The sequence below is a fragment of the Oryx dammah genome, unplaced genomic scaffold (assembly GCF_014754425.2).
Source record: "Oryx dammah isolate SB20612 unplaced genomic scaffold, SCBI_Odam_1.1 HiC_scaffold_15, whole genome shotgun sequence".
In the NCBI taxonomy this organism is placed as follows: Eukaryota; Metazoa; Chordata; class Mammalia; order Artiodactyla; family Bovidae; genus Oryx; species Oryx dammah.
The window spans coordinates 8,411,041-8,431,774 of NW_024070199.1; the positions used below are offsets into that span (position 1 = coordinate 8,411,041).

Here is a 20,734-nt window from a genome sequence, read left to right on the forward strand (position 1 = left end):
AGGCCCTGGCACTGAGGGGACATAGCTGGTGGGGCTCCCTGCCTCCCAGCAGTATTCGTGTGCCTGCCAAGAACAGAAATGTCACCAAAGCCACCTCAAACGGTGGGCTCATGAACCATGACAAGCAATTGATTCTTCTGACCACGGGTGCTGGCCAAGTTACTGGTAACTGGGAGCAAAATAAGCCCCACTAGGGCAGCTTTCTATAAGGAAGGTTGCAGGCTGGGTTGGCCTGCTCTGAGTACCCCTATCTTGAGCACAGACGTAGGTGTACACCTGCCCCAGGTACCTTACTAGCAAAGCTCCCAGAAGGGCTCTTTACTGGGCACGGTGAAAACAATGAAACAATTCACTGAGAATGACAGCCCACATTCAAAATAATGGTTTTTAATAACAGTTACGGTGGCCGACATTTATCAGTCACTTACTAAATACCAGGTGCTTCACATTTATCTTCACTCTGAGGAACCACGGCAATAGAAATGTTTCTGTTGGAAAGTTAAAATCCGAACTATGTTGTTGTCATCGTTCAGTCGTGTCCGACTCTTTTCGACCCCGTGGCCTGCAGCACACCAGGCTCCTCTGTCCTCCACTATCTCCCAGAGTTTGCTCAAACTCATGTCCATTGAGTTGGTGATGCCATCCAACCATCTCATCCTCTGCCACCCCTTTCTCCTTTTGCCTTCAACCTTTCCCAGCATCAGGGTCTTTTCCAACGAGTCAGCTCTACACATCAGGTGGCCCAAGTATCAGAGCTTTAGCTTCAGCGTCAGCCCTTACAGTGAATATTCAGGGTTGATTTCCTTTAGGATTGACTGGTTTGATCTCCTTGCAGTCCAAAGGACTCTGAAAACTATAAACAAATATCAAATACATTCATCCTCAGTGAGTTCCAAAGGCTCAACTGTGATCTCTGGCCTGTGTCTGCGTTACCCTCTCACCAGGGCACTGGGGAGAGCCCTAAACCAGCATGACACAGAACGGCTCCCACACAGACATACCCAGCCCTGCTCCTATGAGCCCCCCAAGAAACTAACTGCTTCACGCACCAAGTTCCTTCTTCCTATGTCTCCTGGAGGCTCATCAGCCTCACGCAAGCCTCGCGCACACTAGCTCTGGTTTGGGGCTGTGGTTCTCTGTCCCTCTTGTCTAAGCATTTTATGTTTGTATTTCTTCTGGTTGCTCTGATTGGTGGTGGTGGTGTTTTGGTGATCATGGGTTTCAGAACTCTCTGAAACTCCCACTGGATAGGAAGAGTCACTTTCTGCTTGGAGTTGGCCTGCAAGCAGGTTCCCTGTTGTGCAGAAACACAGTTGCCAGAGCCTTCCTCTGCAACCCCCAGAGACATCTGTCCAACCCCCACCTCATGCTGTGGGACAGTTCCGCTCCATAGTTTCCGGAATAGTGTCCATGAATTAAGCAGGAACCCCTCCTCAATCTACTTCTCAGTTACTTGCTATGAGCACAAGGCCCATGCCTCCCTGGAGCTGACAGTCTGGTCTTCAAAGTCCTGGCAGGTTAAATTTCTGAAAAGGGTGCTTTTAAATTAAGATAACTTCAGTTGCATCTGATTTCTCTATATAAAAAGTAATATGTATTTTAGGAGATTTACATGCACTATCTCATGTCCTCTTGACAGCCTGGTAAAATACAGTGATCATCCCTGTGTTATAGACAAGGAAACAGGCACCATGAGTTTAAGTTGCTTGCCCCGGGTCACCTAGCTTGTGAGCAATGCGCCAGGAGGGCCCCAGGCAATTTCCCTTGAAGCTGCATCAGAGCATGGGCAATGCCCAGTGTCTTAGAAGCAACCACACCTACTGCGATCTAACTCATCACTGCAGGAGCTTTCTAGCTGCAGATCTATCCCTGGGAATCCTGCTTCCCTCTGATCAATCCATCCTCGACAGCTCCACAAAGAGGATCCTTCGAAGCCAGGAACAGGCACCTCTTGTCTCCTAAACTTCAGATTTTTATATGGCTCATTGGTGCTCCCAGGAAAGTCCAAACCCCTTCATGCGGTTCATCCCAGGCCCTCCTTCCCTCCCCCTGCCATCGGCCTATCCATCCTTTTCACAGTCATGCTCTCTCTCCCCTCCAAGAATTTTCACGTGCTATTCCTTCTCCTCTCTTCAAGGAATTCATACTTGGCCCTTCAGGTCTTAGCGTCTGTCTTTTCTTCTGGACACCTTTTTTTATTTTTATAAAGAGTGAGTTTGCACCTGGCTCTTCTCTCTGAACGGGGTCTTACCCTTCTCTCTCTGCTGCCTGCCTCTACCTCAGCTGCTCCATCTTCCTCTCTCATGTCACCAGCCTTGCCTCATTTTCTGTTTTTTTGTTTTTTTTTTTGCCTCATCACGAGGCGTGTAGGATCTTGGTTCCTCGACCAGGGACTGAACTTGCATCCACCTGTGTCTCCCACACTGGAGGGCTTCCCTGGTGGCTCAGTGGTAAAGAATCCACCTGCCAATGCAGGAGACTCAGGTTCAATCCCTGGGTTGGGAAGATCCCCTGGAGGAGGAAATGGCAAACCACTGCAGTATTCTTGCCTGGAGAAGTCCATGAACAAGGAGCCTGGCAGACTATAGTCCATGGAGTCCCAAACAAGTCCGACATGACTTAGCGACTAAACAACAAACCCCCCTGCACTGGAAGCATGGGGTCTCAACCACTGGACCACCAGGGGGGCCCCTGGAGGGCTGGGCCCTGCCCTCCTCTGTGCCTGTCTGTCCCCTCTCCTTGCTGTCACTCTAATCATTCATTTTCCACTGACACCAGCCTCCAGGAAGGAAAAGACTGGCTTCTCCGCCATGCCCTTCTGCACCTAACGCAGAGCCTGGCAAGTTGCAGGGCTCTGTGAAGGCTGGGCTGGGTGAACGGAAAGGAGAAAGCCAAGCATGAGAACGTGGCCCATGTCCCTCCCGTTTGCCAGACTCTGAGGCAAGACCAGCTCCTTTCTCAGTCTGTTTCGGGACACAAGACTTCTCATGTGGCTTTTCCCCAGATTTAAACCTGACACAAGAAGGTGGGGTGGGGGTGCAATCAGAGCCACATCGAAGAGGCTGTTCCGCAAGTCTGGCTGAGCACCAGGCCCCCAGCAGGAGGAAGAGGTTTGCGGGGGAGGGCTGCCCCTCAAAGAGCAGCCCTGGAGCAGGGAGGGCGTCCCAGGGTGAAGGCTCAGAGCATTTATGCAGGGAGCAGGTACTGCCCGTTGGGTGGAGAAGCAGCCAGTCCTCACTGAGGCCAGGACTGGGACGGTGAATCAAGGAGCCCTGAATACAGAGACACAGGACGGTCATGATGGACGCCCAGGATGCTCTTAAGTGTGTGGAAGGGGCTGGAGTTCAGGAAGCGAGGGACTCAGGTGTCCCAAGGCAACAGGCTAGGCCAGCCAGGGGGATCCTGGAGTCTGTTCTGTGCACTCATGCTTAGTTGGCCCAGTCATGTCCAACTCTTTGCGACCGCAGGGGCTATAACCCACCAGGCTCTTCTGTCCATGGGATTCTGCAGGCAAGAATACCAGAGTGGGTCGGAATTCCCTTCTGCAGGGGATCTTCCCGACCCAGGGATCAAATCCACCTCTCTGCGTCTCCTGCACTGGCAGGCGGGTTCTTTACCAGCTGCTCTGCAAGTCACTAGTTCATTCATCTTGGCCCTAGTGATTTTCCTTCAGAATTCAGAGTGCCTCATGTTGTTTTAAGCCTCAGCTAGTCTCAAAGGACATAAAGGATGTGTCCTTGTTGTAAGCCTAAGCTTTAAGCACCTCAGGGCCATGAGGTGGTAAGACAAGAGTGGAAACTGCAGTGACTGGCCACCTGTGAGGGGCAAGGTGAGTCTCCAGTGTACTAGGTCGGGCTTGTTCTGGAAAGGCAGAAAATCAGCTTATTCCTCTCCCTTGTCTCTCCCCAGCAAATTGCCCAAGAGGTCTCTGAGCACCATCTGTCACAGGGGAGACTGTACCCACCCCTCAGCACCATCCGAGACGTGTCTCTGAGAATCGCCATCAAAGTAAGGGGCTCCTCACCCCCTTAACATGGGTAGCGGCATTTGTCAACTCTGACTTTAGGGGGACTGAGGGGAGGGCAGCGCTGGACACATCCTGGCTCCCTGGCCCATACTGCATGCTCCCCAAAGGCTGCTGACAAACTCTGGCCTGTAGATCGAGCCCCATCCCAACACCCACTCAGGGCAGTTCTGGGAAGCTCCCGCACTTCCCCTCAGACACCAGGCAGAAAGGTCATCAAACTCCATAGTTTTGTGGACCAGAACGTGGGTGGGATTTTTTTTTAATGAATCATAAGTGCCCATTTATACAGAAAGGTCAACTTGCATAGCATCATGGAAAGAGCTTGGGCTGTGGCGTCCCAGCCCTGCCAGTCAGCAGCAGAGGCTCCTCAGGACAATCACTGCACCTCCCTGAGCCTCAGTTTCCTTCTTTTCCAAAGAATTCCTCTCTCCCAGAGTTTTGGGTCTTCCCTGGTGGCTCAGTGGTAAGGAACACACCTGCCAAGCAGAAGATGTGGCTTAGATCCCTGGGTTGGGAAAATTCTCTGGAGAAGGAGATGGCACACCACTCCAGTATTCTTGTCTGGAGACTCCCATGGACAGAGGAGCCTGGCGGGCTACAGTCCACGGGGTCGCAGAGAATTGGACAGGACTGAGCAACTAAACACCTCCCAGAGTTTTGGAGGACATTAAAAGAGAACAGCTTGAAAAAGCTCCACACTTGGCACCTTTCTGGCCAGAGCAGATGCTCATGCTTTCTCTTTCTCTCAGGATGGCTGGGCCACGGGGTGATCAAGTTCTTGGAATAGTCTAAGTATAAATGCCACCCAACAGATGAGGCAGAGATGATGGGTATTCAGAGAACCGGAACATAGCGCCCTAAAGACTGACCTATCACTGATAAATGTTGCATCTGGATGACAAATACGCGAGGGTTTATTATACCGTCATTTCTATTAATACATATTTTACATTTTCTATAAGTTTTAAGAGTAACTTCAGAAAACGCATTGCATGACAGACAGCATGTACTCCCCAAGAGTTGTCCCGTGTGGATTCCAGACTCAGACTGTGGGGCTTGTTGTCCTCAAGCCCAACTGTCCAGCTGATAGTCCAGCTCCACCCTGTCCAGTTCCTTACTTTCAGGGATATTTAGCTTCATCCTCTTGTGAAGCCAAAACTAATACCCAAAGAACATTGTCCAAGCTGTTCTCCCAATTCAAGCCATGTTTAGGAGAGACAAAGTATCAGGACTGAACACTTTTGCCTGCTACTTAGCTTTATCCTCACACCATGCCAGAGGAAGCTGTCATTACCCCCACTTCACAGATGCGAGGACTGAGGCCCAGCCAGGATGGCATCACTAGCAAGGACCCACAGGCAGTTGGAAGCAGAAGCAGACTTTAGCCTGAAGCCTCTTGACCCAGACCATGTTTTTCCCACTGTGTCAGAGCTCCCTTACGAGGCAGAAAGCTCTAGCTCCTTCCCCTCCAGTGGCTTCAGGGGCCACATGCCTGCTGCGGGTGTATCCCCTTCCACAAGCTCCCAAGCGAGGGTCTTCAGGCAGGCTCCTCCTTAGAGCCAGTTCCTCAGTCACACATATTTTTCCCTAGGTCCTCGACTTCGCGTACAAACACAACCTGGCCTCCTACTACCCAGAGCCCGAGGACAAGGAGGCTTTTGTAAGGTCCCTGGTCTATACTCCAGAATATGACTCTTTTACGCTGGACAGCTACACTTGGCCTGAGGAAGCCATGAATATTCAGACCATCTGATGCAACCTCAAAGGCTGGGATAGGGCTGGATGAAGCCCAGGGTAACACTGACAATATAAATGGGTTCAAAAATGGCCATCCGTGTCATTGTGTTTTTCCTTTGAACTTTCTGATGTGAGGGGAGAGGCCCAGGCATAAGATGAGTAACAGCTTTGTCCCTGAAGGAGGCCTTGGGTTCACTTTTCTGTAACACTCCTCAGGCTTCCTTCCCAAGAATTTCTTCATCCACCAATTGCTAACTTTTGGCTAGACCTTGTGGAAATCTAGATGAGATAAGGGCACAAGGCATTTTGCCATCAGGGAGAAAGTGGTTAAGCCCCTGAAAGAACTGCAGATAAAGGTCATGTGCTCAGAGAAGGGAGAGGATCCTTCCTATGAGGGCGTAAGAGAAGGCTTCATGGCAACCCACCCACCAGGGAGTTCAGTCTCTGCTGGAGAAATACACACCCTTCAAGACTCAGAGGGCGTGAGGGCTGAGTATCTGGCTCAAAGCAAGTCACAAGTCAGAAATGGTCACTGCCCTGTGGGCTGCTGAGTGTGGGCATGCCTTTGTGGTTATTACCGAAAGGAAAACCAGAGAAACGTGGGTGGGGACAGGCAGCAAACCGAGGAGGAAGAGAGGCTGTGAGGGGAAGGGCACCATGAGGAGCCTGAGGGAAAACTTGATTTCAAGTTCCTGACTCAGGGATGAACTCTCCGGGCCTTCACACTCTCAAGTAGTTCAGCAAACTGGAAGAGCTTTCCTACAGAAGGCTGTCAGTCTGTGTGTCTCTTATACCAGGTTTGGTCATAGCCTTCACCTCCCTCGTGTCCAGCAGAGCCCTGGGGAGGGTTGGGGGGGGCGGGACGAGCTTGCGGCCCCCACAATGGAAGACCCTGCTAAATTGCTAACATCTACCGGCATGGCAGCATCCAGCCTCCCCTTTCACTGAGTGACACCGGAAGGAACAATCCATGCCCAGAGACCTACCACTGTCCACCCTCCTGCTGCTGGCTCAGCCTAAGGGTCTCCACTGCCCACCATGAGCCGCCCCTACATGCCACCCCTCAGTGACAGGCCAGGGGGTTGCCTGGGATCCTGGAAGAGTGACTAGCAGAGACATCACATCACCGCCTGCCTAGGTCTTATTTTTCCAACACCTCCCTCCTGGGTGCTGGTGCTCAGCCAAGAATACCCTGAGGAAACATCCCTGTTCTGTAATCTGTGGCCTCATACTGAGAACCTCTCATGATCAGAAGAGGGGTTGAACAGTGAAGCTGGAATCTGAACACCAGAGAGCCTTTCACATTATCTTTTCTACATCCTGTCCCACAACTTCCTCTGTATCCCAACTGCACCTTCTTTATACTCAATGTGACAGAAAAGAAAAACAGCAGAGAAAATCAGTGAAACCAAAACAGGTGGACAAGATCAACTAAAATGACCAACTTTAGCTATACTGATGGAAACAAAAAGAAGATAATTACATTTCCTGTCTTCCAAGCACAGGGATCATCTTGCTGGCACTGAACACATGCGCTTTCAGGCCTGTGCCCTTACACAACGCTTGGTCTCTACCTGCAAAGTCCTTCCCTCTGCTTCTCTGCCCTTTATCAGTTACATTTCAGTTCAGCCAGCTTTCTGCATGGAGACATCATTCATCATTGGAGTGCAAATACATTTGACTCCAGGAAGTCTTCTTGGATAGAGTTAACAACTAAATTAGAAATCAACATCAGTAAAAAAGAAAATGGGAAGTTTCCAACTCTTTGGAGATTAAACAGTATATTTCTAAGTAAGTCATGGTAAGAAGAAATCACAAGATAAATTATGTATGTTGAATTAAATAAAAATAAAAATTAATGAGTTATAGCTAAAAATCAGAGAAGGCGATGGCACCCCACTCCAGTATGCTTGCCTGGAAAATCCCATGGACAGAGGCGCCTGGTGGGCTGCAGTCCATGGGGTTGCAAGGAATTGGACACGACTGAGCGACGTCCCTTTCACTTTTCACTTTCATGCATTGGAGAAGGAAATGGCAACCCACTCCAGCGTTCTTGCCTGGAGAATCCCAGGGACGGGTGAGCCTGGTGGGCTGCCGTCTATGGGGTCACACGGAGTCAGACATGACTGAAGTGACTTAGCAGCAGCTAAAAATAGTGCCTAGAGGGAAATTTTAGAGCTTTAAATGCCAACATGGGGGGGGTGGTGGTGAAAGAAAGTCCTAAAACAATAACAAAGTTTCTCCTTAAGAAACTACAACAGGAAAAGCAAACAGAATTCAAAGCAAGCAAAGATTAGAGTAGAAATCAATAGACCTATAACAAATCAAATAATTGAATTAGTAATTCAAAATCTTACCACCAAGAAAAGCCCAGGCCAAGAATTCTTCATGGGTGAATTTTATCAAATATTTAAAGTATAAATAATACCAATCCTTCACAAACTTTTTCAGAAAATGGAGGATGGAATACTTCCAAAATCATTCCATAATACTGGTACTACCCTGATATCAAAACCAGATAAAGAGCAACACAAAAAAACTGCAGACCAATATCCCTCATGAATATAGATGCAAAATTCTAAACAAAATATTTGCAAGCCAAATTTATCAATATAAAAGAATTAAACACAACAAACAAGTGGAATTTATCTCAGGAATGCAAAGTTGTTTTAACATTTAAAAACTGATCAACATAGTACATGATCTTACTAGAATGAAGGACACAAACCACCAGATCATGTCAATGGATGTAGAAAAAAGCATTTTAAAATACCCAACACCTGTTTTATGATAAAACTTTCAACAAACTAAGAATAGAAGAGAACATCCTCAACCTAATGAAGAACCAACAGCTAACATCATACTTAAACGTGAAAGAATGAATACTTTCTCCCCAAGATCTGGAAGTTTGTTTTCACCACTTCTGGTCAACATGGAGGGTCCAGCCAATTCAAAAAAAAAGTAAAGGCATTCAGATTGGGGGGAAAAAAGAGTAAAACTGCCTTTATTTACAGATGACATATTCTTGTAAGCAGAAAATGCCAAAAAACAGAACAGCACTTGCTTTGCTTTCTCCTTCCCTTCCTCATTCCCTCTCTCTCTCTCCTAAGAAATGAGTTTAGGAAGCTCATAGAAAGCAAGGTCAATGTACAAAAATCAACTGTATTTCCACAGACTAGCAGTGAACACTAGCAATAAAATTAAGAAAACATTGCATTCACAATACCATGAAAAAGAAAAAAAATACGTAATTTAAGAGGTACAAATCTTGCACAATGAAAACTATAAAACATTGATGATAGAAACTAAGTTTAAGGGAAATGTTCCATGTACATGTTTAAGATTCAATATTATCAAGGTTGCAGTTCTCTCCAAATTATTTATAAATTCAACACTATACCTATCAAAATCCCTCAAGTTATCAAGTTGCTCGCTCAGTCGTGTCCGACTCTTTGCAACCCCATGGACGGTAGCCCACCAGGCCCCTCTGTCCATGGGATTCTCCAGGCAAGAGTACTGGAGTGGGTTGCCATTTCCTTTTCCAGGGGATCTTCCCCACGCAGGGATTGAACCTGGGTCTCCTGCATTGCAGGCAGACGCTTTAACCTCTGAGCCACCAGGGAAGCCCATACAGGCTACTTTTTGTATAAATCGACACATTGATCCTAAAATTTATATGCAAATGCAAAGGACTTAGAATAGTAAAAACTTCTGAAAAAGGATGATGTACACGATCCAATTTCAGAACTTTCCATAAAGCTACAGTAATCGAGACTCTGTTTCATATAGATCCATGAAAAAGAGTTGAGAATTCAGAAATGAGTCCTTCATTTATGGTAAATTAATTTTTCAGTTACCAAAGTAACAGTGGAGGAAAGGATGGTCTTTTGAAGAGATGATGCTGGGGACAACTAGATATCCACATGTAAATATATACATACACACATAGAGAAAGAGATATTTATTTCACACCATATACAAAAATTAACTCAAAATGGACCACAGATCTAAATGTAAGAGCTAAAATCTGTACAATTTTTAGAAGGAAATATAGCCAAAAAGTCTTTGTGACTGATGGAAGAGATTCTTAGATACAATTTAAAAGCATGATCCATAAAAGAGAAAATAGATAAATTGTACCTCATTAAATTTTTTAACTTCTGTACTTTGAAACAAACCATTAAGGGAAGGAAAATGACAGGTAACAGATTGGGAGATAGTATTTGCAAATTATATATCTGATAAAGGTATTGGGGTCAGAATATATAAGGAACTTCTATAACTCAGTAAGATGACAAGACCCAACTGAAAAAAATGGGTAAAATATTTGAGTTGATATATTACCAATGGCTAAGATGTACATGAAAAGATGTTTAACATTAGTTTTATTAAAATTAAAACTACAATGAGATACCACTTCCCACTCACCAGAATGACTATAATAAAAAAAAAAAGAAACAGTCTAAGTGTTGGGGAAAATTAGAACCTTTTCTAGCAGGGCTTTGTCTCCTAAGCACATGACGTTGAGGGAAATTTCCCTCCATCTTTTAAAAACCTTCATTCTAACTCCCTAGCCTCTCATACTTGGTCCCAGAACTCAGCAAGTGTCCTTCAGTATAGTGGCTGTACCTGTGGATGCTGTGGCGGTACCACCCAGATCCCTCGCATGGTCTAAAACACGCATTCAGGGCCAGCCGCCAACAGTATTATCAGCTGCAGGCTCACAGTGCTGCCCAGGAGCTGCACTTGACTGAAAGATGATGCTTCATTCAAGGTTACACCCTCATCCCCAGGGACAGCCTGCATCTAATGACTGGAGTCCAAAGGTCCAAGCCCCTTGCCACAATTGCGGACATCCCTAAATGGCCATCCCAGCTTCACAGCTCCCTGGGAGATTGGCTAATGCTACTGTTGCATCTGTATATATCACCATTCGGCTTCTGCAGCATGCTGGTTCTCTTGCTCCGTCACAGTGTTGTTGAGATGATGCTCCAGTAAGCCTCCAAGTGCAAACCTCTACCTGTTTCCTGAGAAACTTGACCTGCAACGTGAAACTGCCCAAACCTCTCAATTTTCCAATCTGTTGCACCAGCCCCAAAGTGACAAGAGAAGCCTCACTGGGTTTCTTTTTCCATCAGTAGAGACCCTGCTGCAAGAACCAAGCCTGATCCTTAGTCCATGTCCCAGCAAACATGTCCTAGTAAACGCCTCCGGCAAACAAAACGGCCACTCACCTCAGGAGAACTCCTTCCTGTTCGGAATTCCTGTTCACCTAGTCCATGCTGCTCTCACAGCTCTCATACATCTTTAAACATATGATTCTTGAAACCTACCCATATTTTTATGGATGGTTGCAGAGAGGGTGTTGGGCTGCCATGACCTACTACATCCTGTCTAGAAGTGGAAGTTTCTAGACACAGATTTTCAAAATTCCAAATGTTACTTTTTTCTCTAATTTAATTGTGGTCAGAAAACTTGTTATTCAAATGTTTTAGAATTTTGCTGAAACTATGTATGATCTTATATACAGTCAAATTTAATAAAATATTTCATATACTCTTAGAAAAATATGGATGCTCACTGTTGGATGCAATGTTCTTATGTTCATGGGATCAAACTTATTGATTTGTTCAAATCTATATCTTTACTAATTTTTGTCTACTTGATCTGTTTCTGAAAGAAAAATAATAAAATTTCCTATCATTCTGGTAAACTTGTCCATTTTCCTTGTGGTTCTTTCCATGTTTGCTTTGTAGATTTTTGAACCATGTTATTTGATACATAGAATTTAGAATTGTTGTAATTTTCTGGTGAAGTGAAATTTTAAGTAATGATTTTATCTCTAGTCATGCCTTTGCTTCTACTTTTACTAAAAATGACACAGCTATACCATCTTGCTTAGTTCGTCTCGCTCTCCTATAATTCATTATTTAGACGTTTAAGCTTGTGTGCTAGCTGATGAAAGGTAAATACTAACAAATTATTTCTCCCAGAGAACTACATTTCCACACACTATGAATCTATGGTTGAACTAACCTTGATACATACCACTGTTTTATCAATTCCATAATAAAACAAAGCATCAAGTACCTATTAAGTTACACAGTTCAAAATCATAAAATGTTAGAGGTCTGATCAGTTCAATAGTAGAAACTCTCTTCTATTTTGGTTGAAAAGACAAGGAAAAAAATACTACACTTAAAAATAATAGTTAATAACTTCCAATAGGTGTGGTGAAGAACTATAAGACATTCAAAAATTTTATAATTAAGAAATGTTTTAGCTACAAAGTATCTTTCCCTTTTTAAAGTTTACTAAATAAAAGGAACTATTCTATACATCCTGCACAAGATTAAGGCAACATGGAATTTCTAGTAGAAATTTTCCATAGCCTCTTCCCATTCAGTCTTCAGGCCCTCCTCTTCAAAACTGCATCCCAAGTGTAAAGAGATTGACTCTAAAGCTTTTTTTGTCTAAAAATATTACAAACACACACGTGTTTCTGTATGATGTATATTTTACATGAACTTTCAGAGATTTGATTTTTTTTCAAACTGGAGCCTTTCACAACAGCACAAAATGAGATTTACAGAAAGAAAATAATCACCGTTAAGTCCTAGTAAGAATTCAACAGAATCAGTTGTCACACAAACCTGATGTACACAGGTACATATGTTGGGTGGTAAACACAGGAGCAGATAAATAACCATAAAGGTCTTACTTTCCATATTTGAGATGACTAGAGGAATAAACCTCATATGGTTTACAGTGCTGTTCTTAATTCCTTGGGTTTTTAGTCTACATGATACTAAAAATATTCCAGTATTGTGCTGAGTATTTTGGTACCTAATCTGCTTCTTATATATAATTTCTGGCATGGGAATAGTAGTAAGATAAAGAGCTTACAATTTTGTCACGCTTGTGTCATTTCAGTATTCCTATGGGAGGCTTCATTAGACTTGTCCTTCATTAAGCCTATGCTAATATATATGATAAATTAAGTCCTGTGTCAAGTTCCGTGTCCAAGGCAACAGCATGAGGCAGGCAAGTTTTATTGAATGCAACAGTTGTTTCTATGGCCACTGGAGTCTTTGAAGCGCAGCCGCATTTTAGAATGATATTTCTCCAAATATAAAAGTTGCTTGCTGTTAAAAGCTCCACGCCGCTTTTGTCTTATAAACTGGACCGCCTCTTCATTTTTCATTCCACCTTCCATTAATGCCAGGGCGACAAGCACTGGAGTTCTCCCAAGACCTGCAACACAGTGAACAGCAATGCAACAACCAGGTTCTTCCCGAAATTTAATGTTTAAAAGACTTAACCAGTCATCCACGATCTGGTTAGAGGGTGATGAACCATCATCAAAGGGCCAATCCAAAACCTGGATGCCTTCTTTCTCCACCAGAGCAGTGTCATAAGTTGCTTCACACACTCTTACTATTGTCGTAACTCCGTACTTCTTAAGGTCCTCTATGAATTTGCTTAAGGTTGCAGTGCTTGGATTGTGTGTAATAAGAAATCTCATGTTCCTGTATGTGACTTCCACAGGCGCTGGGCGGTTCAGTGGAGCCATGTTAATTTAGTTTTTTTTTTTTTTAATCGATACGGTTACGGGAAAAAAAATTATATTTCTGAACGCAGAAATGATGTAAAGAAACTGAAGTCTACTCCAATATGCCCCACTCGAAATTCTCAATGCTTTAGAAACGAAATTGGGAGTAACGAGGAAATGAAACGAACCTCCTAACACGAAGCCATCCTTCAGTAAGACTGAGTCAATGGAAAGGAAGAGCACCGAGGTTTACCCCATCCGGGTCGGGATTCTTGTAAAAGGCTCCGATGGTTTCAAGAACTCACGTCTGTGTCCAGGGTGACGCTCCTATGGGGGCTTCTTGGTGGAGCAGTGACGAATTTCTACACTTCACTTCTCCTCATGAAGGTCGTGCTGTGCCTGGCAGTAGTCTCCAGGGACCTTCAGAAACTCCATAAATGCGTGACCAACACCACCACAGGAAGGACTTAGTTTACTCATTAAAGACTGTGGCCTAACCATACAGCCGGTCCCGCAGCACAGGCGGCGGTGGCGTCGGCTGAAGAGGAGAGAGCAATGGCGGTCGTCGCAGAGAGAACGGCGGCACGACTCCGACATCCACAGAGCGTTCGCGTCAAGAGAGCCAATCGGCGCTCCCGAGGCGCGCCTGCGTCACAAACCCTTCCTTTTATAGGCAGCGTGACGTACGCTCTTCCTCACCAATCGCGGAAAGGCGGGCCGAGAAATAGAGCGCGACAGTGTGGGGCCCGCCCCCGGCAACATCACCGAGGCCGCCGGGGAGAGCGAGCCGGTTTGTGTAGGGAGACGGGCTGGACGTTAAGCCTCCTCGCTTCCCCGCCTCCCGCCCCGGTGGAAAGGGGCTGAGGAGGGACTTGGGGGCGGGAATGGACCGGGTAAAACCTGGGAGAGGCTGAAGAAAGTCGGAGGCGAACCGAGATAGGTGGGAAGGGAAAGGTAGTGGAAGAACCCCGTCCATCGACTCTGCTGTAGCTTCCTCCGACGGCTTCATGTTTTAGCCATGACATATTGCTAGGCCTTTTTTAGATTCGGTCTGACAAACTTTGTCTTTAAGGAACTTAAGTCTATTTACATTATTTTTATACATTATTTTGTTTTACGTTACATGTTGTTATTGCTGTCTCTGCATCTGTTTTTCTCATTTTGTGCTATTTTACATACTTGTGTATTTCTTATCTTTTTATTTCTTTTGGAGTAAGATTTTTCTTCCCCTAAGTTCTTTTTTTCTTTCCACTGTTTTGAAAATGTGTAATTGTGGTTTAAAGTTCTTAGCAGTTACTACTTTAAGTCATACAAACATACTCTTTCAGTCTTGTCCGAATCTTTGTCACCCCACAGACTGTAGCCCATCAGGCTCCTCTGTCTGATATTTCCCAGGCAAGAATACTGGAGTGGGCTGCCATTTCCTACTCCAGGGAATCTTCCAGGGTTGAAAGGGATGGAACCAGCCTCTCTGTGTCTCCTGCATTGGCAGGCTGATTCTTTACCACTGTGCCACCTGGGAAGCCCAGCAGTTATTATTGAGCCCAGCTCAACACATTTTAATTAGTGCTGTCAAGCAGTTTTTAAACCCCACATATAACATTCTTTATAAAAATCAGGGTTTGTTTAAATTTGCCCAATATGTCGGCAGTTTATTTGCTCACTATTTCTTGCATCTCAACTCTTCCAAGAGTATTCTTCCTTATCTAACAGCATTTTGGGGCAGTTCCTTTAGTTCCTATTGTATGACCGACTTTGGTAAATATTTTATATAATCTTAAAAATATGCATTTTCTCATTGTTGTAAAATATTTTTTATTGTTGGTAGACATATTTTAAATAAACTTTTTTTCTATAATTCTTTTACTTTGCTTTCATTTCTGATAGTTTCACTGAGTACGCAATTCTACACTGACATTTTCTCAGACCTTTGAAGATATTCCTTGTTTTCAGTTTAACTTTCTAATAGTTTTAGAATTTTCTAAAATGTATAGGCTTTCTTTACTGGCCTATACTGGGCCCATTTCTTCTTTCCTCTTCCTTCATTCTTTGCTCTTTCTTCCATCCTTCACTTCTTTAATAACTGAGTCCACTACATGGAGGGGAGCAAGGTAGTTGTCTGTGAGGTAGATGAGAGATGGAGAATGCAGAAGATATTGGAGTCTGGGGAAAGGGATGAGGACAACATTCAAGGAAAGGTGGGCTGGCAGTTGGAACCTAGTGTGGGCTGTCAGAGCTCAAGCAGGGTACAGAGGAGGAAAGCAGTGGTGATCGGAGATTACATAAGGGTTTATCCAGTAAGATTACATAAGAGTTTATTTAGTAATACATTGAGAATAATGGGAATTAGGCTTCTCCCTGCTCTGACAGGAGTTACAAATATGGAAAGGGAAAAAGTATAACTAGTTGTAGGATTGGGGGTTGGCGTTGTTTGTATCACTGTAAACTCATAATTTCAATATATATAAAAATATAGATAGGTGTGTGTGTGTGTGTGTGTGTGTGTGTGTGTGTGTGAGAGAGAGAGAGAATTCCTCAGTTTCATCTTCAGAGAGCAGAGAGGGCCTAAATCAATGACAACCCAATAGCAATGAGAACAACTAGCACTCAGATCATGGTTTCCTAATACCATTCTCCATTAAAAAGTCCCCTAGGGGAAATGGCTAATTCCAAAGGTAGGGCAGCAAAAATATGACTAGCCTAGAACATTTATTATGACAAAGTTATGGAAGTGTTCAAAAAACGATAGGCATATGACAAAAGGACATAGACCAAAAAGAAGGTAGACCAAAGGAGACTAAAAATAACCTGACGACCAAGTGATATATGCTATACTAGATGGAATCTTGGAACAGCAAAAGGACATTTTATGCATATCAGGGTAAAACAAGGGATATTTGAATAGAGTGTGAACTTTAATTAATGGTAAAGTAGCAATGTTGATTCCTTAGTTATAACAAATATGTCATAGAAACAGATGTTAACAGTGGGGGAAACTGAGGAGTGTACAAGGAATTCTCTAAAACCGTTCTAATTTTTTTTAATTATTTAAATACAAAAAACACAAGCAAGCTTAAAGATCTCCTACTGATCATGATTTTTATATCAATAATAGTACTGAATTATTAGTCATTGAATAAAATTAAAAAAAACCTTAAGTCTATATGGATATAAATAGGGAGAAGAAAACACTTTGCCTTAGGCTTTCTTTGCCAACTAATAAATGTAGCAGCAATAGTGGAATTAGAAAAATCTGTATTTAGCAACCATCATCACAATTATCCATTTAGCAAAGCAACATCAATACATGCTAAACCTAGTGAGTGAAATTTGATGAGGAATGGATATTTACTTTCAAAGTACCTACCATAAAGTATCAGTTAGTTATGAAAGAAAACAAATTGATAGTGGTAAACCCGGCAGGTCACAATCAAATGATCAGAGTTAACCTGACCAGTAATGAGAAAGACTGAGTGAGTACCACCTGACAGAATGGCGTGCAAGGAACGTAGCAGCACTTCTGTGATATTCCTGAGAAACAAAATACATTACTTGAATTTTATCATGAGGGAATGTCATACATCCAGGCGGAAGGACTGAAATCTTCCAAAGTGTCAGCCATGAAAGTCAAGCGAAGGCTGAGGACTGTTCAGGTAGAAGGAGATTAGGAAAATAATGTCAACTACATATGTCAACATGATCACAGATTGCACTCTTTTGCTTAAAAGGACATTACTGCCTGCCAATGCAGGGGACATGGGTTCAATCCCTGGTTCAGGAAGATCCCACATACCTCGGGGCAACAAAGCCCGTGAGCCACAGCTACTGAGCCTGCATGTCACAACTCCTGAAGCCCATATGCCTAGATCCCATGCTCCACAACAAGTGACGCCACCTGCCACTGCAATGAGAAGCCTGTATACAGCAACGAGGAGTATGCTTACACAGCAACGAAGACCCAGCGCAGCCAAAAGTAAATTTTTTTTTTTTAATTTTAAAGGATATTATTGGAACAACTGGCAAAGTTTTCATTGAGTTGTTGGATTAAATAGTAATAATAGGTGTTGATTTTCTGATTTTGATGGCTATATTGTGGTTTTATGGGAGACTATCCTTATTAGGCATTATGCTCTAAAGTATTTAGAAGCGATAAGGGATTTGTCATCAACTTACCCTTATTTAGTTCTGGGGGCGGGGGGCGGGATATTTTTACCATTCTTGAATCCTTGTAAGCTTGAAATTATTTGAAAAATTTTAAATTATCTCTAGCATTAATTTAAAAGGCCCAAGTCATAGGTAACCCACCAGCTGATGCTTGCTTCTCTGAATTCTTGCTCCCACTTTGTGTCTGCCTCTAGAGATGTTTTTTGCAGCTTTATATTTTTTAAAGATTTTTAAAATATTGGGGGAGGGTGGAATGAATTGGGAGATTATGATTGACATACACACTACCGTATAGATAGCTAGTGGAAACCTGTGATATAGCACAGGTACTCAACTCTGCTCTGTGATGACCTAGAGGGGTGGAGTGGGGGAGGGAGGGGTATATGTATAAATATAGCTGATTCACTTTGCTGTACAACAGAAATTAACACATTGTACAGCAATTATATTCCAAAAATAAAAATATCATAGCTGGCATTGTTAGGCATTTCGTAGCTTCTTCCAGCCATAATTTTAGGATATGGCAGACTGGCAGTTGTCCAGTAGGATCTATTTCCCCCATATTTAGTACTAGCATTTCCTGAGTATTTCACTACACACATGGCCACCAAGCTAGAGACTTCAGTCTCCAAGCTCCCTTGCAGCATGGTGTGGCCATGTGATTGAATTTTGGCCAGTGGGACATGGGCAGAAATAATGGTACCACTTCCAGGTTATACTCCTTAAAAAAAAAAAAGCACACTGGCTGCCCTGCTGTTTTCTTCCAACTTGCTAGTTAGGAGATGATACCAGGAACAGTTGCCTTGACCCAGTGGTGGAAACCACAGGAGAATCTGGTAGAACCACCTTACCGTCTTGGACTATGTACTCCTAGACTGTTTCTTGAAAAAATGGTTAAGCTACTTATTGTGGTAGTTAAGCTACTGGTATTTAATCTTTGTTAAGGTGCTATCCCAGCTAATAAAACTTAAATGAAAGGACTGACATGCCACCTGATTTGGGGGAAAGGTGAAAGGAAGAATAGAGACTCAGACCCAAAAAGAACACTTCTGCTGCTGGCCAAGATAGAGTAAGCATACCACAGTGTTTCTCTTCAACTGACTGTAACTGAACAGAATATAGAAAGCAAGTAGGACTCTAAAAAGCAAACAATAGCAGGGGGATTATGTAAGCAAGTCAAAACCTGAAGAATGATTAGCATAGTGATGAATTTACTGGTGAATTTATTCCTCTTCTGGTTTGCCCTGAGGACAATCTAAGATCCAGAATGACACACAGAACATAAACTCAAGAGAAATCCCCTCTTCTGGCCAGAGAAACAGGAAAAGGGTTTCCTGTGAACTAGAGTGTAAAGGGAAAGCCCTTTTTGTCCTTCTCCCCATCCCTGGCATGTGCCGAGACCAGCTGCAGTCATGAACTGCAGAGGGACAGCAGTGATGGCAGTGGCGTTCCAAGTACCTGAGATGCTGAGAGAGCCTGTCTTCCTGGCCAGGGGAAGCAGGAAAAGGCACCCCATGGTCAGAAGAGTGTGGAATGAATCTCTGTTGTTTGTTTCTGTCTTGTCCCTTACTGGTCCTCTTCTGGTTTGCCCTGGTTTGCTAAAGCTCCAAGAAAAATTCTGGCTTTATAGACAGAGAACTAAAAATAAGACACTGGAGAACATTAAAGAAATTCCAGAGAGGAGAAAGCGGGAGAAAGAAATCCCTTAATCTGTGTGTGAACTGACACAAGTCTCAGGTTTACTCCCAAGCCGCACATGTGAAAAACAGACCCAAGGAAACATAGGCTTTGAGAATTACGGAAGAGCCAGGCAGAGCCCTTGCAGTCAGGTCTGACTGACAGGGAAAGCTTTTGGAAGAAATGAGGCTGACTCTTCTACCCACAGATGAGATAGAACTCGCACTCTGAATGTCAAGATTTTGCTTGCTCAAAAAAAAAGTCAATATCCTACAATGGATCTTAACAAGGTAGCCACTTCCTTAAAGTTCCTCAGGAGAAGGCAGTCTGGTTACCAGACAGGACCTAAACATTTCTCAGTCTCCTGGTCGAATACCGTTATAATACAATCTCAACCACTAATGAATTCCAGCCAACTACGAAGACTGGTTCCAAATAGGAAAAGGAGTATGTCAAGGCTGTATATTGTCACCCTGCTTATTTAACTTATATGCAGAGTACATCATAAGAAACGCTGGACTGGAAGAAACACAAGCTGGAATCAAGATTTCTGGGAGAAATATCAATAACCTCAGATATGCAGATGACACCACCCTTATGGCAGAAAGTGAAGAGGAGCTAAAAAGCCTCTTGATGAAAGTGAAAGAGGAGAGTGAAAAAGTTGGCTTAAAGGTCAACATTCAGAAAATGAAGATCATGGCATCCGGTCCCATCACTTCATGGGAAATAGATGGGGAAACAGTGGAAACAGTGGCAGACTTTATTTTTTGAGACTCCAAAATCACTGCAGATGGTAACTGCAGCCATGAAATTAAAAGATGCTTACTCCTTGGAAGAAAAGTTATGACCAACCTAGACAGTATATTCAAAAGCAGAGACATTACTTTGCCGACTAAGGTCCGTCTAGTCAAGGCTATGGTTTTTCCAGTGGTCATGTATGGATGTGAGAGTTGGACTGTGAAGAAGGCTGAGTGCCAAAGAATTGATGCTTTTGAACTGTGGTGTTGGAGAAGACTCTTGAGAGTCCCTTGGACTGCAAGGAGATCCAACCAGTCCATTCTGAAGGAGATCAACCCTGGGATTTCTTTGGAAGGAATGATGCTGAAGCTGAAGCTCCAGTACTTTGGCCACCTCATGTGAAGAGCTGACTCATTGGAAAAGACTCTGATGCTGGGAGGGATTGAGGGCAGGAGGAGAAGGGGACGACAGAGGATGAGATGGCTGGATGGCATCACGGACTCGATGGACATGAGTCTGAGTGAACTCCGGGAGATGGTGATAGACAGGGAGGCCTTGCGTGCTGAGATTCATGGGGCCGCAAAGAGTCGGACACGACTGAGCAACTGAACTGAACTGACGAAGCACTATGAGAGGGAAGAATTCAATTAAAACTATGTTTATTAAACTGAAAATTATCTATTTACACTAGCAGACTGTTAAATCACCTCTGTTCAATCTAATCAGAAATGTTTAATGAAATAAAATAGAAATCATCAGAATCCATTGCAGATACGTAGGGTAAGTAGAGCCCTGTAAAACTTTTGTCTCATTACATGTATGCATAAGTTCTGTGTTTC

The 20,734-nt window shown here is 43.8% G+C and overlaps 2 protein-coding genes and 1 non-coding gene across 6 annotated transcripts in view; 1 reads left to right on the top strand and 2 right to left on the bottom strand.

Moving 5' to 3' along the window:
• ME3 (malic enzyme 3) overlaps window positions 1-5,856 on the top strand; it is a 221,800-nt gene extending 215,944 nt beyond the window's left edge. For 3 of the 4 annotated variants that reach the window (XM_040255501.1, XM_040255503.1, XM_040255505.1), the window contains 2 exons: window positions 3,910-4,008; window positions 5,619-5,856. In XM_040255501.1, coding sequence (XP_040111435.1) covers window positions 3,910-4,008; window positions 5,619-5,780 — 261 coding nt within the window. In that variant the 3' untranslated portion in view covers window positions 5,781-5,856. The remainder of the gene's footprint in view (window positions 1-3,909; window positions 4,009-5,618) is intronic. The other variant, XM_040255504.1, reaches the window with a different exon arrangement.
• Window positions 5,857-9,315: 3,459 nt separating this feature from the next.
• TRNAC-GCA lies at window positions 9,316-9,387 on the bottom strand. Its single transcript has one exon. It is a non-coding gene; the product is annotated as a tRNA-Cys (tRNA).
• A 22-nt stretch (window positions 9,388-9,409) lies between these two features.
• Window positions 9,410-17,112, bottom strand: LOC120874239 (protein tyrosine phosphatase type IVA 1-like). The gene has a single exon (XM_040255506.1). It carries the CDS (start codon window positions 13,335-13,337, stop codon window positions 12,816-12,818), a length of 522 nt encoding a protein of 173 aa, XP_040111440.1. The 5' UTR covers window positions 13,338-17,112; the 3' UTR covers window positions 9,410-12,815.
• Between the last annotated feature and the right edge of the window lie 3,622 nt (window positions 17,113-20,734).

Excerpts from the sequence above, each read along its gene's own strand:
- LOC120874239 (XM_040255506.1), bottom strand. The coding sequence starts at position 13,337 with ATGGCTCCACTGAACCGCCCAGCGCCTGTGGAAGTCACATACAGGAAC.